Source organism: Microtus pennsylvanicus, chromosome 6, assembly GCF_037038515.1.
Source record: "Microtus pennsylvanicus isolate mMicPen1 chromosome 6, mMicPen1.hap1, whole genome shotgun sequence".
In the NCBI taxonomy this organism is placed as follows: domain Eukaryota; kingdom Metazoa; phylum Chordata; class Mammalia; order Rodentia; family Cricetidae; genus Microtus; species Microtus pennsylvanicus.
This window is the reverse complement of record NC_134584.1, coordinates 107,176,851-107,200,329: the sequence shown is the minus strand read 5'-3', so window position 1 is coordinate 107,200,329 and position 23,479 is coordinate 107,176,851. Positions and strand designations below refer to the sequence as shown.

General features: G+C 47.6%; 2 protein-coding genes across 4 annotated transcripts in view; one reads left to right on the top strand and one right to left on the bottom strand.

Moving 5' to 3' along the window:
• Phaf1 (phagophore assembly factor 1) overlaps positions 1–19,296 on the top strand; it is a 29,535-nt gene extending 10,239 nt beyond the window's left edge. Inside the window, exons 3-16 of one of the 2 annotated variants that reach the window (XM_075977235.1) lie at positions 1,770–1,853; positions 5,216–5,259; positions 7,750–7,829; positions 8,094–8,188; positions 9,243–9,340; positions 9,424–9,536; positions 11,445–11,578; positions 11,871–11,954; positions 14,221–14,303; positions 15,123–15,166; positions 15,548–15,591; positions 15,712–15,770; positions 16,928–17,000; positions 17,821–19,296. In XM_075977235.1, coding sequence (XP_075833350.1) covers positions 1,770–1,853; positions 5,216–5,259; positions 7,750–7,829; positions 8,094–8,188; positions 9,243–9,340; positions 9,424–9,536; positions 11,445–11,578; positions 11,871–11,954; positions 14,221–14,303; positions 15,123–15,166; positions 15,548–15,591; positions 15,712–15,770; positions 16,928–17,000; positions 17,821–17,907 — 1,122 coding nt within the window. In that variant the 3' untranslated portion in view covers positions 17,908–19,296. The remainder of the gene's footprint in view (positions 1–1,769; positions 1,854–5,215; positions 5,260–7,749; positions 7,830–8,093; positions 8,189–9,242; positions 9,341–9,423; positions 9,537–11,444; positions 11,579–11,870; positions 11,955–14,220; positions 14,304–15,122; positions 15,167–15,547; positions 15,592–15,711; positions 15,771–16,927; positions 17,001–17,820) is intronic. The other variant, XM_075977236.1, reaches the window with a different exon arrangement.
• Positions 19,297–19,415: 119 nt separating this feature from the next.
• On the bottom strand, positions 19,416–23,398 carry B3gnt9 (UDP-GlcNAc:betaGal beta-1,3-N-acetylglucosaminyltransferase 9). 2 transcript variants are annotated; one of them, XM_075977237.1, is made up of 2 exons: positions 21,346–23,398; positions 19,416–21,160 (listed from the first exon to the last, which is right to left on the bottom strand). In XM_075977237.1, the coding sequence occupies exon 2, from the start codon at positions 21,073–21,075 to the stop codon at positions 19,882–19,884; it is 1,194 nt and encodes a 397-aa protein (XP_075833352.1). In that variant the 5' UTR covers positions 21,076–21,160; positions 21,346–23,398; the 3' UTR covers positions 19,416–19,881. The 2 variants fall into 2 exon arrangements, with proteins under 2 accessions (XP_075833352.1, XP_075833354.1); XM_075977239.1 differs by having other exon boundaries at positions 21,760–23,398.
• Between the last annotated feature and the right edge of the window lie 81 nt (positions 23,399–23,479).

Below are 23,479 nucleotides of genomic sequence, written 5' to 3'. Positions count from 1 at the left end.
TGGTGGCATACGCCTGTAATCCTAGCACCTGAAAGGCAGAGGCAGGTGGATCTCTCTGAGTTTAAGGTCAGCTCAATCTACAAAGTGAGTTCCAGGACAGCCAGAGCTGTTACACAGAGAAGCCCTGTCTCCAAAAAAAAAAAAAAAGAGCTGTCGTTGAAGCTCTGATATGGTACTGTTTTTCAGACAGGATCTTAATGTGTAGTCAGACTGTGACCCTTCCGTGTAAGCTTCCTAAGTACTGTGTCACAGGTATGTGTCAGCACACTGCCCTTGATGTGGTGCTCCTTAGATGTGGTTCTGTCCTGACCTTCTTTTTCTCTACTTAATTTTCTTTTTGCTTCCAAGTGCAGAAAAAATTTTGGTCCTAAAAATTATTTTTCATTCTGTCCTCTTCTCTCCTCTCCTCTTTCTCTTTAGTAGTGCTGGGAATGAGACCTGGGCCTTCGAGTATGCTAGGCAGGTACTCTACTACTAACGTACATCCCAGCGTGGAAGTCACACCTTGGAACTTAGCACATGAATATCAGGTAGACTCCATCTCTTTTAGAAGGCAAAGCAAGTGTTGATGCTGCCACCGAGGTCTGCTGCCTTGTGTGAATCTGTGAGGGAGGAGAACACATGGTTTAGCTAATTCCAGAAGGTTTTTTGGAGGTAGTTTCCCTATAAGGCCTACTGGGGTAGCATCAGACTTTCTAATTTATGTCTTTCTCTCCTTCTCTCTCTCTTTTTCTCTCTCTTTGGTTTTTCTAGACAGGGTTTCTCAGTAGCTATGGAGCCAGTCCTGAAACTCGCTCTGTAGACCAGGTGGGCTCTAATGCACAGAGATCCGCCTGCCTCTGCCTCCCGAATGCTGGGATTAAAGGTGTGCACCACCACTGCCTGGCTGTCTTTGTCTCTTAAAACCACACCTCTGTTACTCATTTTGTTTACTTTAGTTATAAATAAAAACCAAAACCAAATAAAAAAAAAACTTTAGACCTTTTGAACAACTTTGTGCCAGTTGGGTTTGAAATAGGGGTGTTTTTCCCTTTAGTTTGTAGTAGTCTCGGTCAGTTCTGTGAGTCTTTAAGACACCCTGCCCTCCTTATCCCCAGAACAACTCTGGGGGAAAGAGGTGACAGTTCTCCTAGGTAGGAGCCAGAGGCATGAAAGTTTTAAGGGACATCTAAGGTCATCAGGGCTCTGTTGAGAGATGCGCCCTGCCACTCCCCACAGCAGTGGGCAGATGTAGAAGTGTGACTCCACTTGGGCTTTTCAGAAGAAGCATTTACGGGATGGGACGGGGGAAGGAAAGTTGAGTTCTTCTCTTTGTTATTGCTAGTTCACAAGGTGTTTCTTATTCCAAGAATTTGATCCAAAATACTCAACATGTGATTGCTATGGATATTACCAAGATCCTGGGTGCAGCCATGGCTTCAGCTGACATACAAAGCCAGGCCTTGCCGAGTTTGGATACTGAGACTTTTCACATGACATGTCCTACTAAAAGAAAATGACCTGTTTACTCACTTAATTTTGTCTGTTTCTCCCATGTGTTTCTACTAAAGTCTTAAAGGGAAAGGCCCACTTTAAAGCAGGAGTTGCGAGTCAGACACAAGAGACAGTACATTCTGGCAGTTTGTTTGTTTAAATGCTTTCCAGCTTAGTGATTTGGGGAAAGGGACCTTCTGACATCCCCTCTGTAGTGCATTTTTGTTGTAAGGTTTTTCAGGAGGAGCAGGGGAATAAATCAGTTGTTCAAAGTGTGTTTTATTTTTGTTTTGTAGTCTCCTCTAAGCCATGACCTCATCCTTAACCTGACTCAGGACGGGATCAAACTACTGTTTGATGCTTTCAATCAGAGACTTAAGGTAACAATAAATGATAACTATAGTTTCCTATCTGGCTGATCCAGTCTGTCTGGAGTTGATTAATATGTGCTGTTGTGAGGTGCTTGGAAACTTCTGAGTGGGTGTAGACTTCTGTGGTTCAAAGACCACAGTGTAGAAGACTGAAGCTGTGCCTATTACTCTAAAGGTAGAAAGATGGAACCGAGCTGGGATGGCTGAGAAGAGCTTGTGTTGTCCTTTGCTCAGGTGCTAATAAGAGAGTGTTGTAGATTTAGGGGAGCATGCCAGGAAGAGGAGAAAGAGTGTTGGCAAAAATGCTGTAGAAAAGTTAACCCAAGTCTTGTTTAAAAGATGCTGAGGATGGAGCCTAACTGTAGACTTTAGTTGGGTTGCCTGTCTTGTTTTTCTTCATTTTTACACCAGACAGTGTGACCTAGAAAATTGAAAATGGACATTTCTTCTGGGGCTTATGGTTTGGTTTATACTACCAGTAGGAGTTGATTCTTTATCCCCAGTAGAAATTTAAGTAACATGCTGGTGTGCAGGGTATCTTAACTGCATTGGTGTGCAGTTCGCCAGCACCTGTTCAGTCCAGGATGTTTTCAAATGCTGGACTGCACAGGTTACTCATGTGACACCAAACCAATGCCTCAGAGTCATGAGATTAAATAGACACCAGTGCTCCTGCGTGGGCTATGAAATAGCCCTTCTGAAAGGTGACATGCTTTCCAGCTCTGTCATCCGGTCACAAGTGAGCTAGTAAGAAGAGAAAATAGGACATGGGAAGGGTTTCTTCCTTGAGGATCCTTCAAGGTTGTTGGTCAGCCATAGTTGTAGCTGTCAGAGGGAATGCCTGCATCTTCTACAAGCAGGGCTTCTGGCTAAAAGTAAACAGTCTCTGTCAGCATAAGGTCCTGACCTCAGTGAAATGGCAGGCAGTTTGGCATGGTGTACTGCCATCCCGGGCCTTCTGAAGGGGACCCTGGCTACCACCTGAATCATTCTGTCTTCCTTTGCAGGGCCTCTCTTAGCACCAGCTTCACCACTTACAAGCTTCATGCTGCCCTTAAGTAGGTACATATGAGGTGGACTTACCCAGTGCCCTCCCTGTACAGAATAAGTCATTACTCATTAAGTGGCTTGCTAGGACCAGTGAACAGCTCACTTAAGTTTGGAGAAAAATTTGTCTTCAGGTGCCATAAAGGCCCCAGCAGACAGCAGTTCTTTCCAGTAGGAAAGATTCGAAATAGCTTAATAATAGTGGAAAGGTTTTTAATTGAGTCAGTGTTATGTTTTCTTATTGTGTGTGTCTGTGTCACAGCATACATGTAGAGGTCAGTTCTCTCTATATGGGTCCTGAGGCTTGAACTCAGGTCCTCTGGCTTGGTGTCAAGTGCCTTTACCCTCTGAGCCATCTCACCAGCCCCAGTGCTAATGTTAAAAAAAGGTTAAGGACAGGGCTGGGAATATATATTGGTAGAGTGCTTGCCCTTGGTTCATTCCCTGGCACTTACAACCAGAAGTGGTAGCACTTTAATTCTAGCAGTGGGAGAGGCGTGAGGGTCAAGAGTTCAAGATCGTCCTTGACTACATAGGGACTTGAAGGCCAGGCTGGGCTGCTTGAGACTCTGTCTCATTTTTTAAAAAAAAAAAACAGGAGCCAAGTGTGGTGGCACACACCTTTAATCCCAGCACTCTGGAGGCAAAGTCAAGCTGAGCTCTGCGTTCAAGGCCAACCTGGTCTACAGAGCTAGTTCTAAGACAGCTAAGGCTACACAAAGAAACTCTGTCTTTGAAAAACCAAAAAAAAGGAAAGGGAAGAAAAGGTAGGTGTATTCTCTTGTCAGAAGTTGGGTTAGGTGCTTTTGAATGTCCTAGTTTGTGTGTCAGGGATGATGCTCCTCATGACCTCTCCCACATCTGAGCTCAGAACAGCAGGACATTGAGCCTGCTCTGCTTGTGCCATCCCCCACTGGGGGAATAAATGGCACCTCCAACGCCCAACCAGCTATGGCGTTGGCTGCCAAGCCATGACATCACAGTTCAAGGACTTTGTTGTATTTATTACTTGGTCCCAGTAATGCCTGAGTGTTCAGTGCCTTTTCATTTGTCTCTGCCCTGACTCCTGGCATTTCATCTGAGGCTGAACCATTAAAGGGACAACTTCACAAAGGCCCTCAGGATCTTCAGGTTCAACCAGCTCCCCTTTATTAGGGATATAATCTAATACTTTCGCACGTGTTCTGTACTGATGGACCTCTTCCTCCAACATTTTATATTGTAAATAAAGTAAGCCAATTTGTGGAGCTGTTTTGTTTTGTTTTTTCAAGACAGGGTTTCTCTGTAGCCCTGGCTGTCCTGGAGCTCACTTTATAGACCAGGCTGGCCTCTGCCTCCCTAGTGCTGGAATTAAAGGCATGTGTCAACACACCCTGCTGGTTTTTGTTTTTTTATAATATTATCAATTATGGCACGGGGCCTAATGTGGTGGTACACACCTTTAATCCTAGCACTTAAGAGACAGGGGCAGGAAGGTCTCTGAGTTCAAGGCCAATTTGGCCTATATTGTGAGTCCCAGGGATACATAGTGAGACCCTGTCCCCCCCCCAAAAAAAAAATAATAATAAGGTAGTGTGGAAGAGGAAAATGTCTCTATTGAACACATGGCATCAACAAACTGGGTGGATGTGTTTCCTGGAATGTCGTATTGTCTTGTAGAATGATCTGTGTTCCTGTATGACTCAGAGTGGATTAGATGTAAGGACCTTGATCGAAAGCATCTATGATCAGCTGATCAACATTTAAACACTATTAGAAGAGGGGACATTATGGCTGGGTGTGGTGTCATACACCCTGTAGACTCAGCGCCTGGGGGAGGCAGAGGCAAAAGAGTCATTGGAAGTTGGAGGGCAGCCAGGGCTACATAATGAAATCCTATCTCCAAAATAAAAGAAGAAATTTATGAAGGAAAGTTATCATTTGTGTTTTTCTTCCTGATTTTGTTCTTTATTTGGAGATGGAGTCTTACTGCTTGCTCAAACTAGTGTCAGATTTATTACTCAAAGTGATCATCTTCAACTTCCGGAGTAGATAAGACTCCTATCTTACAGTGCAGCATCCTACATGGCTCTTCTCCTCCCCAGGCTTAAAAGATAATGTGCTGTGCTTACAGGGAGTCTTAGTGCTGAAGCTGAAACCATATTAAACATGTTACATTGTTAAACTGTGTCCTTAAGTTTGCTTTTGGGGAGTATGCTTTGCTTCAGACAGAGCCTCAAATAGCTCAACTGGCCTTGAATCCTCCTGCTATAACCTCTTAAGTACATCTGTCTTTGTTTCCACTTGAATGTTTACAGCTCCTAAATAATTTGTTTACTTTTTAGGTGATTGAAGTTTATGACTTGACAAAAGTAAAGTTAAAATATTGGTAAGTTACCCTTACCTGTGTGTTATATTTGGTACAGACAAGTTTATCTACTGTCTCCATTAAAGTACTAAAGGGTTTCATTTCCAACAGTCCCAGAATTACAACCTGGTACCACAGTTCCCTGAGGCAGCAGCCTCCCAGCCTACTCAGATTCATGAGGAAGTAAGCTTCATTAAGAACATGTATATATAAAATCTAATTCGGCTCTCTTAACAGAGTCCCACTTCAGCTTAGGAATGCTATGACAGTCTCCTGAGTCATAACTGCCCTTTCCTGCATAGCCTTTCTTTGTCACCTCTTTTTAGATGTTTTTCTGGGTAACAGAAATGAAACAAACCAGGTAGCTGAGAGTCCAAAATCAGCACTAAAGAGAAGGACCATGTTAGAGCAGAAACTGCAGGTTTTAGAATGAGAGCAGAGAGAGAAACAAAGATGGCAGCGGCCGCCAGCACCTGCCGGGGAACTTCATGGAGGCTCTGAAGGGTAACAGGGCAGCAGAAAAGGGTCTGCAGAGCCTGAAGTAGCTCCAGAGCAACCTAAAAAAAAAAGGGAATAAGAACAGGATAGCCTGTACAAACCTTAGATACCGGAGCCGTGGTAGGCAAAGTGCAATGCTCACATTTAGAACACAACTTTCAGGGGTAGGAATAAATTCAGCTCCGGTGGTGGTTAGCTTGCCTGACATACGTGGGGCCTTGAGTTCATTCCCCAGTACTGCAACAGCAAAAAAGATTACCTTCCACTAGGCCTTACTGGGCTTCTCCTTATTGAAAATATGACAAGGATCCAATTCCTGGGGCCATTCAGACAGCAAACAAGTATGTAATGGCACTAAATCCATTTGTTCTTTTAGTGTTTGGACCGAGTAATGTATTGGGAAGCCCCAGAGAGTCGAGTCTGTATATGGTCTTCCAAGAGTTGACCTATTTCTCACCTAATTAATTCTTGTTTGCAATGTATTTAATTTTAAATTTGTTTATTTTGGGGCTGGAGAGATGGCTCATTGGTTAAGAGTACTGATTGTTCTTCCAGAGGACCTGGGTTCAGTTCCTGGTACCTACCCACATGGCAGCTCACAAACTATCTGTATTTCCAGTTCCAGGGGATCCTACACCTGTGGCAAACCACCAATGCACATAACATAAAAACATACATTTTTAAAAGGATATAATTATTTTTAAAAAAAGTATTTATTTTGAGACAGGGTCATACTGGCTTTGTATAGCCTGGCACTCTGTATGTAGACCAGGCTGGCCTTAAACTCACTGACATCTGCCTCCCAAGTGCGAGTTAAAGGTGTGAACCACCATTCCTAGCTATTTTATTTTTGCATAATGTGTTTTAAGAATAACTTTTTAGGCCGGGCGGTGGTGCCGCACGCCTTTAATCCCAGCACTCGGGAGGCAGAGGCAGGCGGATCTCTGTGAGTTCTAGGCCAGCCTGGTCTACAAAAGCTAGCTCCAGGACAGGAACCAAAAAGCTACGGAGAAACCCTGTCTCGAAAAATCAAAAAAAAAATAAATAACTTTTTAAACTCTTAAAGGCCAGGTGGTGGTAGCAAGCACCTTTAATCTGAGCACTCAAGAGGCAGAGGCAGGTGGATGTGAATTCCAGGACATCAGAGCTACACAAAGAAACCCTGTCTAGGAAAAAATAAGTATTTACTTATTTTTTTATTTACTTTTCAGATTTATTTACTTATTCAGATACCAGTTTCAACAAGGATACCACTTACCAGGGTAGAGGCCTGGGGATTAGAAAAATAAGTAAAGAGAACAAAGATACAAGTGAAAATAACAAACGGCATAGGATAGTATCGAGAAGGAGTTCCAGTGAATACTGAAATCCATTTGCTTAAATATCCCAACCCCAAAAGGTAGGAGTAAGATGAAAAAAACTACATTAACATGATACAGTGAAATGAAGAAACCAGTTGAAGGGTTGTGGGCTACATTCTTAGTTAAACATTCTCTTGCCTGAATAAGACAAGTAACGCTCACACCCTAGACCAGAACATCTGCAGGCAAACCCCTCCCTGGGTGAAATCCATAGTTATCTTCCTAAGGGAGAAGGAACCTAGTTGGATCCTTAGACTTTTGTTTGAGGAAGAAACAGATCTACTTCTTAGTACCTGAAATACCAGGTCTGGATATATTAGCCACCTGTTGACAACATCCTTGAGAAAACAGAACTCTCCCGATCTAAATCAAGGTGGGGCAGAAACTTTGAAGGAACAGAAGTAAATTCCAACTCTGACCATTAGTCAAGATAGAATAGGCTCACAGTTTTGGGCCTCCACAAGTAAATAACTCTTATGAATGAATATAGTGGCACCTGGGAAGCCAAGGCAGGAGGATTGCAGTGTTTTCAAGGCCAGGCAGGGTACGTAGCAAGATTCTATCTCTTAATAAATAATAACTTCGGCTACCATTGCTCATGATCTAAGCCCATCTTATTAAACCTGGTATTAAAAATACTTGTATTTTTCAGTGGAGTGCATTTTAACTCTCAGGCCATCCCTCCTACCATTGAGCAAATTGACCAGTCTTTTGGCGCAACACACCCTGGAGGTAAGCCAAGTTCATCTGATTTGTCTGGTCATTAGAGGCACCCCAGAGCAATAAACCTGGTGGGTGGTACCTGCTCTCCTCATCTCAAATACTGGGATGGGTGTGAAGCACCCCCTACCCCCCACCCCTGTTTTCATCCTATGGGTCAGTTCAGAAACTAGACATAAGGAATTCTCTTGCTGGAGTCATTACTTCCTGCCAGTTTGTTTGTATCAGAAAGCAGATACCAGTCAACTATGTCATTCTTTCTCCTTCACTCCACAGTGTACAACTCTGCTGAGCAGCTCTTCCACCTCAACTTCAGAGGACTGTCTTTCTCTTTTCAGCTAGACTCATGGATAGAGGCTCCCAAGTACGAGGTTGGCATTTCCTGTCCCTTACTTAGTATGTTTTATTTTCCAGTGTTCATGTAGAATAAGGAACTGGCTAGGACACCTTTCTTTGGTTGCCTTGTCTTTGAATTTTTTGGGTTTTTTTTGATATTTTGTTTTTTGGGTTTTTTGTTTTGTTTTGTTTTCAAGACAGGATTTCTCTGTAACAGTCCTAGCTGTCCTGGAACTAGCTCTTGTAGACCAGGCTGGTCTCAAACTCACGGAGACCCACCTGCCTCTGCCTCCTGAGTACTAGGATTAAAGGCGTGTGCCACCGCTGCCCAGCTATCTTTGAGTTCTTTAAGGACCAAGAGAAAATGGGTAAGACTGACAGGAAGAACTGGGCTCAGATCAGCATTCCTAGGAAGAGAGTATTTTGTGCTGCAGAGGACATTAAGGCCTCTCATATTCATATCCAGCCGTTTTCTATCTTAGATATCCTAGATATCCTAAACAGATTGGTGAGTTCATTCTCTGAATTTCCAGTTACTTGTTTCTTTAAAGATGAATAAGCCAGAAGTGGTGATGCAATTTGTAATCCCAGTACTCAGTAGGCTGAGGCAGTAGGATCCCTGGTTCAAGGCCAAAAGGCCAACCTTGAACAAGGTGAACCTTGTCTCAAAAACAAACAAATAAATAAATTTGAAAAAGCAGTAAGACTCAAAGATGAAAGGTGTACTTGCTTATCTAGAGTGAGTTAGTCATCTCAGGCAAGTTTGATCATGTGCTTTGAGCAGACCAGTTCTCTTTTATTTATTTACTTATTTATTTGTGGTTTTTTTCGAGACAGGGTTTCTCTGTGGTTTTGGAGCCTGTCCTGGAACTAGCTCTTATAGACCAGGCTGGTCTCGAACTCACAGAGATCCGCCTGCCTCTGCCTCCCGAGTGCTGGGATTAAAGGCGTGCGCCACCACCGCCCGGCAAGCAGACCAGTTCTTAAAGACCATTTCTGCCAGGGAGGACTAGATGCTGAGCCGTGTGATCTACATAATGTTCTCAGGGCACATTAGAGTGAAAAGTAAAATTTTTACCTTGTTTGCAGCCCAATTTTGCCCATGGTCTAGCTTCTCTTCAAATACCCCATGGAGCGACCGTGAAACGAATGTACATCTACAGTGGAAACAGCCTCCAGGATACCAAGTACGTGTGAGGGACATGAGCTTGGTGCTGGCCCATGGCCTGTCTGGGAGGGAGGATCGTCTTGTTCATTTCGTGCCTCCTAGGGCTCCTGTGATGCCCCTGAGCTGTTTCCTGGGGAATGTATATGCTGAAAGTGTGGATGTTCTTCGAGATGGAACTGGACCCTCAGGATTGCGGCTTCGCTTGCTCGCTGCAGGTAGGTTCCCCATGGGACCCATGTAGAGACACTCAACCGTCTGAAGCTGGTCTGAAGCTGAAGCGTCTGGTATGGTCTCCTTCCTGGTGTACAGACATGTTTATCATTACTACGTTCCTATGCTGGAAAGAGCCCACCGGCTCTCAGGTTTCCTTATATGAACACTAATCACAGTTGTGAAGTCTCTGCCTCCCAGAAGCAGAGCGTCCTAATACCATCACCTCAGTAGGTTCAGGTTCAGCCATGTAGTGAGTTTGAGGACAGCCTTGTGTACAGAGTGAGTTCCGGGACAGGGTTTCACTGTATAGCTTTGAAGCCTGTCCTGGCACTTGCTCTGTAGATCAAGCTGGCCTCAAACTTACAGAGATCTATCCACCTGCTTCTGCCTCCCATGGGCTGGGATTAAAGGTGTGCGCCACCACCACTTGTCCAAGACAGGCTTTCTTCTGTGTAGCCCCGGCTGTTATAATTTAAAAAACATTGATGGGGGCGAATCATATCATCTTGTGTCAGGGCTCACGTGGAGGGTGTTTTATTGAGGGAACAGAATGGAGGTGGGGGAACCGGCCTCTGGAGACAGGCACTGTGGAAGAGAGGAAAGACCAGTCGAGAGAGAGGAAGCAGGCAGGGCGGCCTTTTATGAGGGGGCATAGCTGTAACTGATGTAGTCAGGACCCTGAGTAGGCAAAGAGCATCCTGCCAGGTGACAGGCCTGAATGCTAACTCCGGCTTTCCCGGAACTCTGTAGACCCAGGCTGGCCTCAAAATCAGAGATCCATCTACCTCTGCTTCCTGAGTGCTGGAACTAAAGGCATGCACCACCATTGTCCTCCTGGTTTTTGTTTGAGGTTTTTGCAGTGCAGGTAAAAAAGTCCCCTGCTTAGTGCTTAGGCAAGTTCTTTGTAGTCTTTGCTGCTCAGTTGTTACATTTGTAAGATAGGTGTCATGGCAGTGGGTCTTCTGGAGAAGTGGTCTTGCAGGGACAGCTGGTTGGTGCTATTAAAAGTACCTCTTTGCCTGGCAGTGATAGCTCACTCAGAGGCATGAGGCAGGCAGGTCTCTTGAGTTCAAGGTCAGCCTGATCTACAGAGCAAGTTTCAGGAAAGCCAAAAAGTGACTCTGTCTCAAAAACCCAAAACAAGAAGGAAAGTGTACGTCTTGCCATGCATGATAGTACCTACTTTTAATCCCAGCACTCAGGAGGCTGAGGCAGAAGGATCATAAATTTGAGCTTTTTACTATCCATGTTTATAATACCCGCTGCTGCAGGTGGTTTTAATGTCTATGTGATGACCAGACCACACCTAAATTTGGGGAAATTTTAGGGAAAGACTGTTTTTTTACTAACCAGTATTTCATTGACAACTTGCACAGTGTTCTGTCTAGCTCATGGAGTTTTTTCAGGCAGGGTTTCTCTGTACAACAGCCCTGGCCATCCTAGAACTCTTAAACTAGACTATCCTGGGATTCTGAGAGATCTGCCTGCCTCTGCCTCCTGAGTGCTAGGATTAGATATATATGTCACCATGCCCAGCAAGAAATGCACATTAAAGATGAGAACACAATAGCCAGGCGGTAGTGGTGCACACCTTTAATCCCAATCACAGAGTCAGCGGATCTCTTGAGTTCGAGGCCAGCCTGGTCTACAAAGAGCTAGTTCCAGAACAGGAACCAAAGCTACAGAATAGATTAATTCTCCAGAATCCTGGCAGTATTTTCAAGTAGATAGTGGTTTCTCAAAGTCTTGCTTAGTTAAGCCCAGTTGACCTGGTATTTACACTTGAATGCCGTCTTGCCCTTTAACTAGACCTGGTAAGTCGGGTGGTTAGCTTCTTGGAGCCCCCATGACCTTGGGTTACAATGTCTCCAGTCCTGACCAGAACCTGACAACCTTTCCCCTGTCTGCAGGTTGTGGACCCGGAGTATTAGCAGATGCCAAAATGCGAGTATTTGAGCGCTCGGTGTATTTTGGCGATTCTTGCCAGGATGTCCTTAGCATGCTTGGCTCTCCACACAAGGTCTTCTATAAATCCGAAGACAAGGTAGGGGAAGGTATTTGCGTGTGAATAGGCAGCCTTTACCTTTATGCACCCTGCTTTACTGTGCAGAAACAGCTTTGCTGTTTCCCATAGAGTCTGTTCCACTTGAAGAAAAAGCTTTTCTCTGAGCCCGCTGGGTCTAATGACTCAGAACTGTTCATTGTCGTTACTGCCCACTTGGAGATCTGTCCACATTAACAAATCTGGGTCCCCATAAGGAACACGATGTATAGACATGCTTTAACTAGAAACTCTCTTAAAGGGATTTTAATTTACTGTTATTTCCCCCCAACAGATGAAGATCCACTCTCCTTCCCCTCATAAACAAGTTCCATCCAAGTGCAATGACTACTTCTTTAACTATTTCACTCTCGGAGTGGTAAGTGTGGTGTGTTTCAGTTCTGTTGCCATAGGCTGAGCGCATGCGCAGCAGTTACCTTCTGAGGAATCGAGGAACTTTAGCTCCTTGTACTTGTGCTGGGTATTGTTTTTCATAGGTTCTGGCACCCAGTGTAGACATTCCTGCCACCAAAAGTACTGAGAAATATTGGGATTTTGGGTTTGCTGTACTTTTTTAAAAATGTATATTCTGTCTGCATGTATGTATACCTGCAGTCCAGAAGAGGGCACCAGATCTCATTACAGGTGACTATGGGCCACCATGTTGTTGATGGGAGTTGAACTCAGGACTTTTGGAAGAGCATTCAGTGCTCTTAGCCTCTGAGCCACCTCTCCAGCTTTTAGGAAAAGCATGTCATATGGGAACTATGGAAATCACTTGCATTAAAATGGGGAATTATCCTGTAATATATAAGACACTCCTGGAGTCAGAGAGAAACTAGAAAGGACCAGGCAGCAAGAGTGTGCTTTTGTATTTTTAGAGGGAGTGCCCCAGAGATACCAATGCAGCTATGTGGTGTGGACCCAAGGCACCAGGTGAAGTTGGTGGCAGCCATCAGGATTGGGACTCTGACTGGTGGATAGGATGCATGGCAGAGTTGATGGGTTATTGTTGTTTTTTAACTTTTGTTTGAGACAGGGTCTTTTTATGTAGCTAAGGCTGCCCTCAATCTCTGAATCAACTGATGTCTGTGATTAGAGGCATGTGTTACTGTACCTTTGCTAGACCGTGAGTCTTAAATTAGGTTTGAGCTTTCCATGGTCTGAAAGTTCAAAGGCAGAAAAGTCGGTTATAGAGAGGTAGGAAAAAATACTAGGTATACCTAAATGGGAAAGGCCAAACACAAGCCAGGAATCCTTGGGATTGGCAGGAGGGGATGGTGCTGTCATTAGGGCCGGTGATGGTAATGAGAACGATTGTCAGAGTCCAGCTTCAGTGGGGTTCAGGTCCCAAAGGAGGTGTGGGGTCAGCAAGGGGAGGAGGGAATTAATAGGATCTGAGGATGGGGTGACTGCTCGTTTATTGACAAAAGACTAGAACTTTTTTATACTTTATAAGTGCACAAAAGATTAAATGGGAAAAGGGGGGCTTGGGACCAAGGATTGAGGAAGCTAACGTTAACCTTGACCAGTTAATAGGTCCCACAGTCCTGTTAATGGAAGGGCTGGAGCTGGGGAGAATGATTCCTTTTTAGCCAGCAGGTTCTTTCTCCAAATCCCTAAAGGCTCTCTAAATGCCTGACCTTGGGAAAAGGACTCTGTAATGCTGTGTCTGTAATGGAGTGTCCATTATAGAGCATCAAAGTTTTTGTCTGGCTTAGTGTATCCAAATAGCCAAGGTTTAAAGCAAAGACAAAGCTGAACAGATATTACTGTGAACCTGAGTAGCCCTTAGAATTCATAAACCTTGGTTATCAAGTATACCTTATTTAGCAGTCATGTGTTACTTATCTAAGCAGCTTGGTGTTAACTTGTGTGGGAATAGGCAGAGTTAACACGCAATATGATTCCACAGTGGTGGGGATTTTTTTCCAATGAATTATTTTGTTTAAAGCGGTTGCCCTTGTATATATCCTGCCCCTCCACTGAAGTCCACACAAAAATTCTCAAAAAGGAAGGCATAATAGTGAGAGTCACTGAAAGTGAGTGAAGATAGAAGGAGCTGGAGAACTATGGTCCACAGAGTCGAAATACTGGGACCTTGCCAAGCAGCAGTGGTCGCCTGCAGTCCACAAAGGATGGCAAGAACGGATGACTGTTGTTAGCTGTTTCTAAGGAAGTACAGTGAGAGATGACCTGAGATCCCTGACTTCGCAGTGCGCAGGAACTGGGAAAGTTGGTAACTGTAGGAGGAACGGTCAGTGGGTGGCATCAGATTCAGGTGTGACTCCGAGTAGCTTGAATTCCGTGAGTTGTCAGTTTCTGTAAAAGCAGGAACTTGGCTGTGGCATTTACATAGGTGTCCCGAGCCTTTCAAGAGTGAAGTGCCCTGAATCTTCTTGGTGACTTTTGAGCCAAAATCTACATTTCACTTGGCTGTTTAAATTGCCAAGCAGTGGATCTGTAGTCCCTCTGTCTGCCAAGACCCCTCCACCAAAGATGCCAAGCTAAGGCTGCTGGGAATATGTGGGAGGAAGCTGCTAGCATTCTCATGGTTGAAGATTCCAAGTTGGAATGTTTCTGGTAAGGCCCCTGACCTGCCTTGGTAACTTTTCCTCCTTGAGCATCTCTGTTTTCTTTGTCAGGACATCCTCTTTGATGCAAACACACACAAAGTGAAGAAGTTTGTCCTGCATACCAACTACCCTGGGCACTATAACTTTAACATGTGAGTACGCCGTGTGAGCAGGAGGAGCTGAACTTTGGGTGCTAAATGGATCTCTACCAAATTCCTTTCTTAATTGTGGTGCTGGTGATTGAACCCAGGGCCTTGAGTGGGCTATGTAAGCACTTTACCACTGAGCGACACTCAGTCTCTACCTGACACTTCTGTTTCGTGGGGGATAAAGAAGTGCTGAGTGTCTGCTGTGCGCCTGCCCCAGTACTGAATGCTGTACATCTGTGCGTGGACTCGGTTTACAAACAGGCAGAAACCGTTAGATCTTTTTTGAGATAGGGTCTTGCTTTATCGCCCTGCCTGGCCTGGTCCCCACTATGTACTACAGTCGCTCGGGCTGACCTCAGATCAGAGCATCCCCATCTCAGCCTCCTAATGCTGGGGTTTCAAGTAGGAGCCGCCAGGCCCCACTAGAAGCCTTTATAGCTTATAAGTGAGTGGTGTTTTTTTTTTTGTTTTTTTTTTTTTTTGGTTTTCCGAGACAGGGTTTCCCTGTGGCTTTGGAGCCTGTCCTGGAACTAGCTCTTGCAGACCAGGCTGGTCTCGAACTCACAGAGATCCACCTGCCTCTGCCTCCCAAGTGCTAGGATTAAAGGCGTGCGCCACCACCGCCCGGCTATAAGTGAGTGTTTTTAGACCTAGGAGCCATGTCCTTTTTCTGTTTGCCTTCAGTTCCTGAGTTGGGCCTTCCCTAGTGAAGGTTGTCAAAGACCCCAGGCCGGGGGTTGGGTTCTGGCTTTTCTGGGATGGAGATGTGAGAACAGCTGGGCCTCCCTGAAAACAGCTTTTCCTCATTTACCTTCTTTCTAGTTACCACCGCTGTGAGTTCAAGATCCCACTAGCCGTAAAGAAAGGTGAGTGTAGAGTGTCCTTGGGCTAGAGGGGAAGAGCCAGCAGAGTGCAGTGGTCAGGCTGGTCAAGTGTTTGCTCACTGTCTCCTCCCCAGAGCCTCAACTCCTCTAGGGTGGGTCCTTTGTCATGGAGGCCATGAAGGCCTTCTTGCGGGACTGTTGGTTAGTGGATAGAGGCGTTTCCTGTCTGCAGGTTATCATCCGGTACTCCTTACACATCCTGTGTGCCCACTGTCAGTGGGGCTCACACCAAGACTGACCTCCAGAGCTTTTCCTTTCCACGTTCTTCCCAGCAACCTGGCTTTGCTCCCTGTGTACTCTATGGCTGGGACTGTAGGTAGCCAAGGCCAGCCAAACCCAGCCTATACCACCTTCTCTTTCCAGAAAATGCAAGTGGTCAGACCGAAACGTGCACAACCTACAGCAAGGTGAGCTCTGGTTTTCCTAATAGCCCGAGATTAAGGTGACCGGGCTTAGGGCTGTAAGCTCTGGGCAGTCACAGAGTGTATTAGTCCTGGTGACCCCTGCTGCCCCTATCCCTTTTGCAGTGGGACAACATCCAGGAGCTTCTGGGCCACCCTGTGGAGAAGCCTGTTGTCTTGCACAGGTATGTGGGAGGTTGCTGTGTCTGGCCACCCCATGCTGCTCCTTGAAGCTCAGAAGACTCCAGAAAGTCTAGCAGTGGTCACTGTACAAATTACACAGGTTTCTGGAGTAGGGATGCAGTACGGCATAGCAGGTACCTGGGCTAAATTCCAACTCCAGTGAGGAAGGTGTTGGTGTTACTAAGACATCCTTCCTGCCCATCATGTGTGTTTGGATTAGATGAACTGTTCTCGTGTTTACTCTATGAGGTTGCACCTGGTATAGCTTCCCTTCTGCTACTCCATCTCAAGGGATCTTCTAACTCTTTAGCTTTCCTTTCCCGTCAGATCTGCCTCCTGCTGTCCTCATGGTTGCCATGCTAAGATGCGCTCTCACTTCCTGACTTCTTGACATCTCATTCAGTTCTGTAATAACTGTCCCAGATCTCCATTGATGTGGGGAGGAATTTATTTGGCTTGTACAGCTGGATTAAAATCCATCATTGAGCCGGGTGGTGGTGGCGCTCACCTTTAATCCCAGCCCTCGGGAGGCAGAGACAGGCAGGTTTCTGTGAGTTCGAGGCCAGCCTGGTCTACAAGAGCTAGTTCCAGGACAGGCTCCAAAACTACAGAGAAACCCTGTCTCAAAAAAATAAGACAGAAAAATAAATAAAATCCATCATTGAGGGGAGTCAGGGCAGGAGCCATGGAGGGAAGCCACTTACTGGCTTTTTTCCATGGCTTGCTCAGTGTTTTCTTTTGGGGGGTGGGTGGGTGGGTAAAGGAATCTCTCTGTGAAGGCCTGCACCATGCCCAGCTACAGCTTGTTTTCTTACACAGCTTGGCATCCCCTGCTCAGGAGTGGCACCGCACACAGTGGCCTGGGTCCTCCCTCATCAGTCTTTAGGAATGCCCTACAGACATGCCCTCCTGCCAGCCTGTCAAGGCAGTTCCTCAGCTGTGGGGTCCTCTCCACGGGCGGCTGTAGTTCTGTTGAGGAAAGTGGGAACTTTGTTTTGATCTTTGAGTCATAGAGGAATCTGAGTTTCATGGAGCTGCTGCTTAGCGCTTGGCCTTGACACAGTCATGAGAGACCTCAGCCAGTGACCCACACCCCTGAAGCAGCCTTCTGTTGCTTGGCCTTTGTTTTGCTCTTTAATTGTGGATTCTCTGGCTTCAGGTCCTCATCCCCAAACAACACCAACCCATTTGGCTCCACATTCTGCTTTGGTCTTCAGCGGATGATCTTTGAGGTAAGTCCTGGAGGCCAGATAAGCTGCTAAGGGCTTTGAAATTACATCAGGAACAGGCAAGTGACTGAGGCGAAATGTGGGGGGTTCCAAACCATGCTGAGCAGTTGAACCCTTCCTCATCTCTGCTGTCTAATAGTTCAGAAATTTTGGTACGAGAGCCAATGAGATAGCTCAACAGGTAAAGGCACACGCTGCCAGGCCTGAGGGCCTGAGCTCAGTCCCTGCTGTCCACATGATACAAGAGAGCAGTCTCCTGAGGGTCGTCCTCTGACCCCCGCATGTATGCTGTGGCAATGCATGCTCCTTGCCACAAACAAGATTAATAATAATTTAAAAAGGAAGAATGGGTTGGGGAAATCGGCTTCAGAGCCTGAACAAGATGAGCCTGTCAGTGATGCCTCAGTTTGTATCAGGCAGCAGCACAGCAGGGCAGAGGAACCTCAAAGCAAGTGTGACCACATGTGGGTGTGCTGGTGTTTGAGTGGCGCTTGGATGAGTGGTCCTCGAGACGCCACTGGTCTGAGAGACTGGGGATCCCGTGTTTTCAGGCTGTCTGGACGCCATACTTCAGCAGGCCCTTTGCACTTGCGACAGACTAGATAAGGGAGTTTCTAAAGGCCACATACCCATACCCTGTGAAGAGGGCAGACCTTTGAGCAGTAAGCCCCACTGACATGAAGAAGCTGGTGCTTCAGGAAGTGCAGAGCCCAGACCTGTGTGCAAGTATGACGTGCATACATCCTCTGGCCACCCTGTCCTGGGGACCTGTCTGCCTGCAGCCTTCCCTCCTGACCCGCTTGCTGTTCTCTTTTAACACCAGGTCATGCAGAACAACCACATTGCCTCAGTGACCCTGTATGGCCCCCCTAGGCCTGGTGCCCACCTGAGAACAGCAGAGCTGCCCTAAGGACATCACTACCCATTCCCTTCTGTCCATGGAACTGTGCATCACATCCAGCTCAGTGGGTCTCTGGGCCACCCTGTGTGTTTTCTTGGGCACCTTGGCAGTGTTGAAGGGCTCTGGAATTCGGAAGGGTTCAGGAGTGGGATTTGTGTTGAGTCCTCTACCTTGGGACAGAGAACCAAGATAGCCCTCTGTCCTAAGCCTGCTGTTGCCAGCAGAGAACAGTCTACAAAGAGAAGCACAAACTTTGGGCCTTGATAACCTGGACCCAGGGCCTCTCAGTTACCGTGTAATGAAGGACATGTCAACCCCTGTCCTGCACACATAGGGAAGATGGGCTCTTTCTCTGGCTAAGGAAATAGGTATCTAGCATGAGAACAGGGTCCTGCTTTTGGCCTGACATTGCCGTGTGGTCCTACGGTGAGCAGAGCAGGCGCCATGTCCATAGTACTGGGTTGCAATATTTGCACTACATCCACTTTAGCTACTTGATGAGCTGGCTGTGGCTGGTGTGGCCCACATGCCCTTTTCTGTTTCTTTTGTGCGAGTGCTCCCTGCCATGCCCAGGTGGCACACCTAAGTGGTTGAAATACAGTTTTGTACCAGGTATGTACCCGGGCTGGGTTCCCACTGCTGCTCTGGGAGCCAGCCTTCAAGGTCACTTGTGTCTCTTGGTCCAGCCTGGCTGACAGGGCTGCATGTTTCCATCTTGTTTGCCTCTTTTATTTAATGCCAAAGTGTTAGCCAAAGACACCTTCCTCCTTCTGTTACATTACAGCATTCTGTTGTGCACTGTGGGCCAGCTCCCTGCCCCACTTCTGGGCACTGGCCTGGCCTGGCCGCTTGGTTTAAGGCCTAGGGGCTCAAAGAAGATTGGGCTGCTGCGTTTCTTACATGGGTCTTGCTAATGGAAAGTAGTATATATGTGCTTTAAAATATTAATCCTTTTGAAAAGAATTGAGAAGAGAAACATAATTTTATCCCATTTTTAATATTTTGGTCTAGCAACTTGTGATACATAGATGACAATTTTGTGAGTTTTTCAAATGTGTGTACAGATTTTTGTAAATAATGACTTTTGTAATTAACTCATGTACAGCCTCATCTTGTATAGTTCATGATGAATGTGCAGGGGGCCTGCCCCAGCTGTCTGTATGGTTCCTGGGCCTACAGCCAGGCCTGTGTGGCACTCCTATGACTGATTGACAGGTGTCTTCCCATTTGGACCTTGGTCTGGCCAGAGACCCTGCACGTCCCACTGTCAGGGTAGCCAGGACTGTTCCCATCCTCTTGAATAGAGGAAACCTCCTCATCCCCTTTCCAATAAAGCACCTATGCCCACAGTGACAGCTTCCCATGTGCTGCTGCTGGGGTGTTTGTACTAAAATGTGAGCTGTTGATTTTCTTCACTGTGGTTGAAGAGCATGGGAATCTTCGGGCGCCTGGGAAGGGAAGGAGTCAGCTTCATAAGTACATTGACATAGTTGTGTGTGCGCATATAGTGGACAAGACCATGACACATCATGGCCCCATGCCTCCTGTTACAGGCAAACTGGGCCTAAAGGGTTAGCCCCAACACAGCAGACCTCAAAGGGGACAGACAGGATGGTAGAGCCACTGGAAATCCAGTGTAGAAAAGGGAGGAAGCAAGTAAGTGAAGTGCCTGCCAGCTCTGAGGGCTGAGGCCTGGCCACGGGGTACCAGCTAGTGTTTGTGCCCTAAGATTCCAGCCAAGCCCTCCCTGGCACACACAGTAATGCTGTTGGCTACTAGTTTTATTAAATGTGCCAGCTTTTGGGTCTGCTGGTCAAGACACGGTCCACTACCTTGGCCCTGGCTATCTCTGCGTCAGTGCTACACACTCAGTGATGTGGAGAAAAGCCATGTACACCATTAACCCTCATAGGAAGAAGCCCTTTCGGGTTCTTTAATAGTGGCTTCTGGAGCTGAGTGAGGGGCTCGATACTGTGACGGTAGCTAAGCGTCCCATTGGAACGGACCTGTTGCTACAGGCTGTGGATGTGCACAGACTGGCCCCTGAGGCCCATACAGCAAGCGCCACATAAGCCAAATGTCAGCTGCAGATAGCCCATGCACTACCACCAGTTCTCGGTAGAAACAGGGGTCAAAGGTGCGAAGATGCGGTGCAGCTGACGGCTGAGCAATGCCAAAGGTGCGAAACGCTGGATGAGGCTCAGGTGTGAGCCGCAGGCGCTGCAGGCACATGCCCAGAAAGACATCGTCTATGGGAAAGAGCTCAACCTGTGTACAGGCCTCTGCTAGGCGGCGGAGCGTGGCTCCGGAAAGAACAAAGCCGCCACCCCCGGCATAGGCTGGGTAAACCGGCAGTCCATACACAGCCTTGGGAATGAAGTACTTGCTGGCTCTCGCGCGGATTGGCCTTGCCTGCACAATCACATCACCGGCAAGAAGGTCCTGTGCCGGATCCCGCGACTCGAGGAACTGCAGCAGGTTCCTCACGTGCACGAACACATCAGCATCGCCCTTAAAAACAAAGCGTACGTCTGGACAGAAAGCTGTGGCCCAGGCCAAAAAGTGAATCTCCTTGAGCGTTAGATTAAAGAAAGTGTCTTCGAAATCCCAGAGCAGGATGTCTGCATAAGCGCGGCTCTCAGTTTCCAGCAGGGCGCGCCAGTGCGTCCGCGTGCCCGCACTGCCAGAGCCAGCGCCCCTAGGCACTCCCAGCAAGAACACTCGGCGCACGAGTGCCCCCTGCACGCGACCCTCTGCACCCCAAGTCTGGCGTACGGCTTCCCGCCGCTCGAAGTCGGCGGCCACAGATTTGACCGCGATGAGCAGATCGGGCGGGCCGCCAGAGGCGCTGTCTCTGCGGCATTTGCGAGGCTGGTTAATGAGCAGCGGGAAGCGCCGTTGATCCTTGGCTCGCAGATACCTGCCGAAGTCAAAGGGGCCCGTAGGGGTGGGCGGCACCGGGGTGTCGTCCTCGTAGGCCAGCGGGACGGCGCTGGCGGTATTGGGGGGCGCGCGTGCCCGGAGACCAAGAGTGGGCCGCGGGGACTGTCCTCGAGCTGGTGGTGCTCTGGTTTTGGGGGCTGCCCCGTCACGCTGCGCGTAGAGCAGGAGGCCGAGGGTGGCGCTGAGCAGTAGCGTGAGCCACGCGTCCCGGCAGCGGCGCAACCTCCTCTTCATGTCCAGCCCCGCCCGTCCCGGGGTCCTAGCCTTCCTTCATCAGCTACGCGACCTCCGCCCTGAGCCTTGACGCACCGGCAGCAGCCTAAGGGACGAGAAGTTCAGCCTCTAACATCAGTCCTGGCCCAGGAACCAGGAAGGATCCCCAAGGCTGGGCAGGGACACGTAGGCCTCGCCCCTACCGACCCCCTACCCGGTGAACCAAGGCTCACCCTTCTTCCTCACCCCATCCCCGCCTCTAATCTTGGTCCTTAGGACCTCAGCACTCACGCTTGACGGCGGGGGCGGTAAAAAAAGGGGGGTTGGTTGCAGCCCCTAAACGCAGGGCTCTCCAACTGTCAGCTCGGGGTCCCAAGGGCGGCCATGACCTGGGCTTGAGCCAACTGCAGCGTTGGCAGGAAGGGGGCTGAGGCCATGCCACGTGATCCTACAGCTGTGTACGCCCCGACATCTGGAGCTCAGCTCCGCCTTGGTATAAGGAGCGCCCTCTCTGAGTGCGGGCTGATTCCTAAAAGGATTTTTTTTGTTTGTTTGGGGGGGCGGGGCTGAGACAGGATTTTTCTCTCTAGCTTTGGAGCCTATCCTGGAACTCGCTCTTGTAGACTAGGCTGGCCTCGAACTAACTCACAGTGATCTGCCTGCCTCTGCCTCTCGAGTGCTGGAAGTGTTCATGTTTCTGGGTACCTTCATCCACACCTCTGCGGAAAACTGTCAGGAGTCCCCGTTCCGGCTGATGGGTCTCAGTGCCTTAACTTGCAGCTCTTCGACCACCTTCCAGGGCCATTTTTCAGAACACCTCTCCTCAGCAGCCCTGGTCAACCAAGCAGGAGCCATAAGCTGCCCCAGTGATATACAGCCGCCTCCTTACTCCTAGCTCTGCCACACTTGCCACCAGTAACCACAAGCACACACAGCAACAAACAAGACAGCTAGTTCTGCTCCTAGAGACTTGCCGGCAGCTCTTCACCCGGGGAAGACCACCGCTTTGTGAGTTAAGTGACAGTAATGCGCTGTTTTCTAGGGCCCCTGGTTTTCCTTCCTCTTTGAGCTGCTTCCTATGCCACACCTATTCACTAATGTTTGGGGTTTTAAAGGACGACCATGCTACATACCCCCTCACAGCCTTGGGCTGATGACCCACCTGCCTCAGCCCCCAAAGTGTTAGGGTTACAGGCTCGCACTGGTATTTCCCAGCTTGTCTTGAGTCTGTGGCCCTGATTGTTTTCCTGAGTTTGGAACTCTAGATTCAGCTGAGCTCCAGGTTCATCAGGACAATCATTCCCTGTGAAGAGAGCAGTCAGGGCCTCTCCCCGTCTCCATCCCACTGGGAAATATAAATGCCTGACAACACTGAACCCATTCCTCACCCAAGGTCACAGGCCACCCAAGGTCACAGGCCTGCTGCATTCTCCCTCCCAAATAACTGTTGGTTTTCATCTCAAAATTTGGGAAAGTCTTGGTTTCTTAAAGTGAACAAGCCTGCGGAGTTAAGAGAAAGTGTTGTTGAGAAGAATGATCCCTTAGTGAAATCCAGACTTAGGAAGAAGATGAGCATGAAGAGGAACAAGAGGAAGGTAGCTCACTCATAGAGGAAGATGAAGCAGGCTCAGAATTGGGGCGGGAAAAGGAAGTAGGCATTTAGTATGTGCGTGAAATTCAGGCCAGGCATGGTGGCTTAAGTAATCTCAACACTCGGGTTTGAGGGTGGAGGATAAACCTCATCCCACTGAAGAGGGCAGGAAGGAGGATCAAAGATGGAGAAATGGATTATTATTGAAGAACATGAGGAAGCAGGTGTTCCTCGGGAAAGGGAGATTCACAGAGATGATGTCAGCATCAGATCAGGTCCCTGGCATACAAGAGAGTCCCTGCAGAAATCCTTTTTTAGGAAAGATGCAGTTTTACTATATTTGTTTGATCATTTCAATTAGGATTTACTAGTCTGTAAAATTTTGCATCCCTTTCCAGTTGTAAAGTTCTCTAATGTATTTGAAATATTAATTTGTTTTCTTTGTTTATTTGAGGCAAGGTTTCTCTGTGTAGCCCTCCCTATCCAGGAACTCACCTCAAACTCAGAGATCTGCCTGTCTCTGCCTCCCAAGTGCTAGGATCAAAGGTGTGAACCACCACTGCTTAATTAGAAATTTTAATTTTTCTAATTAAGGCTCTGGTTTACGCCCATACTTAAAACATTAACAAACAAAAAAAACCCAAACTATACAATGATTCACCAAACCCCACTAACAGGACAGGAAGCAGCCTGCCTGCCATTCAGCCCCTGCAAACTTGTCCTGACATCCTCCTCCCCTTCTCATCTTCCTCAAGGCCCCACCGGAGCTGCTGTACCCAGAACCGTGCCCCTCCTCTCCCTACTCCACCTGGCTCACTCATCCCTCGAAGGAGC

What these genes read in the sequence shown, in the direction of transcription:
- B3gnt9 (XM_075977237.1), bottom strand. Translation starts at nt 21,075, where the DNA reads ATGAAGAGGAGGTTGCGCCGCTGCCGGGACGCGTGGCTCACGCTACTG.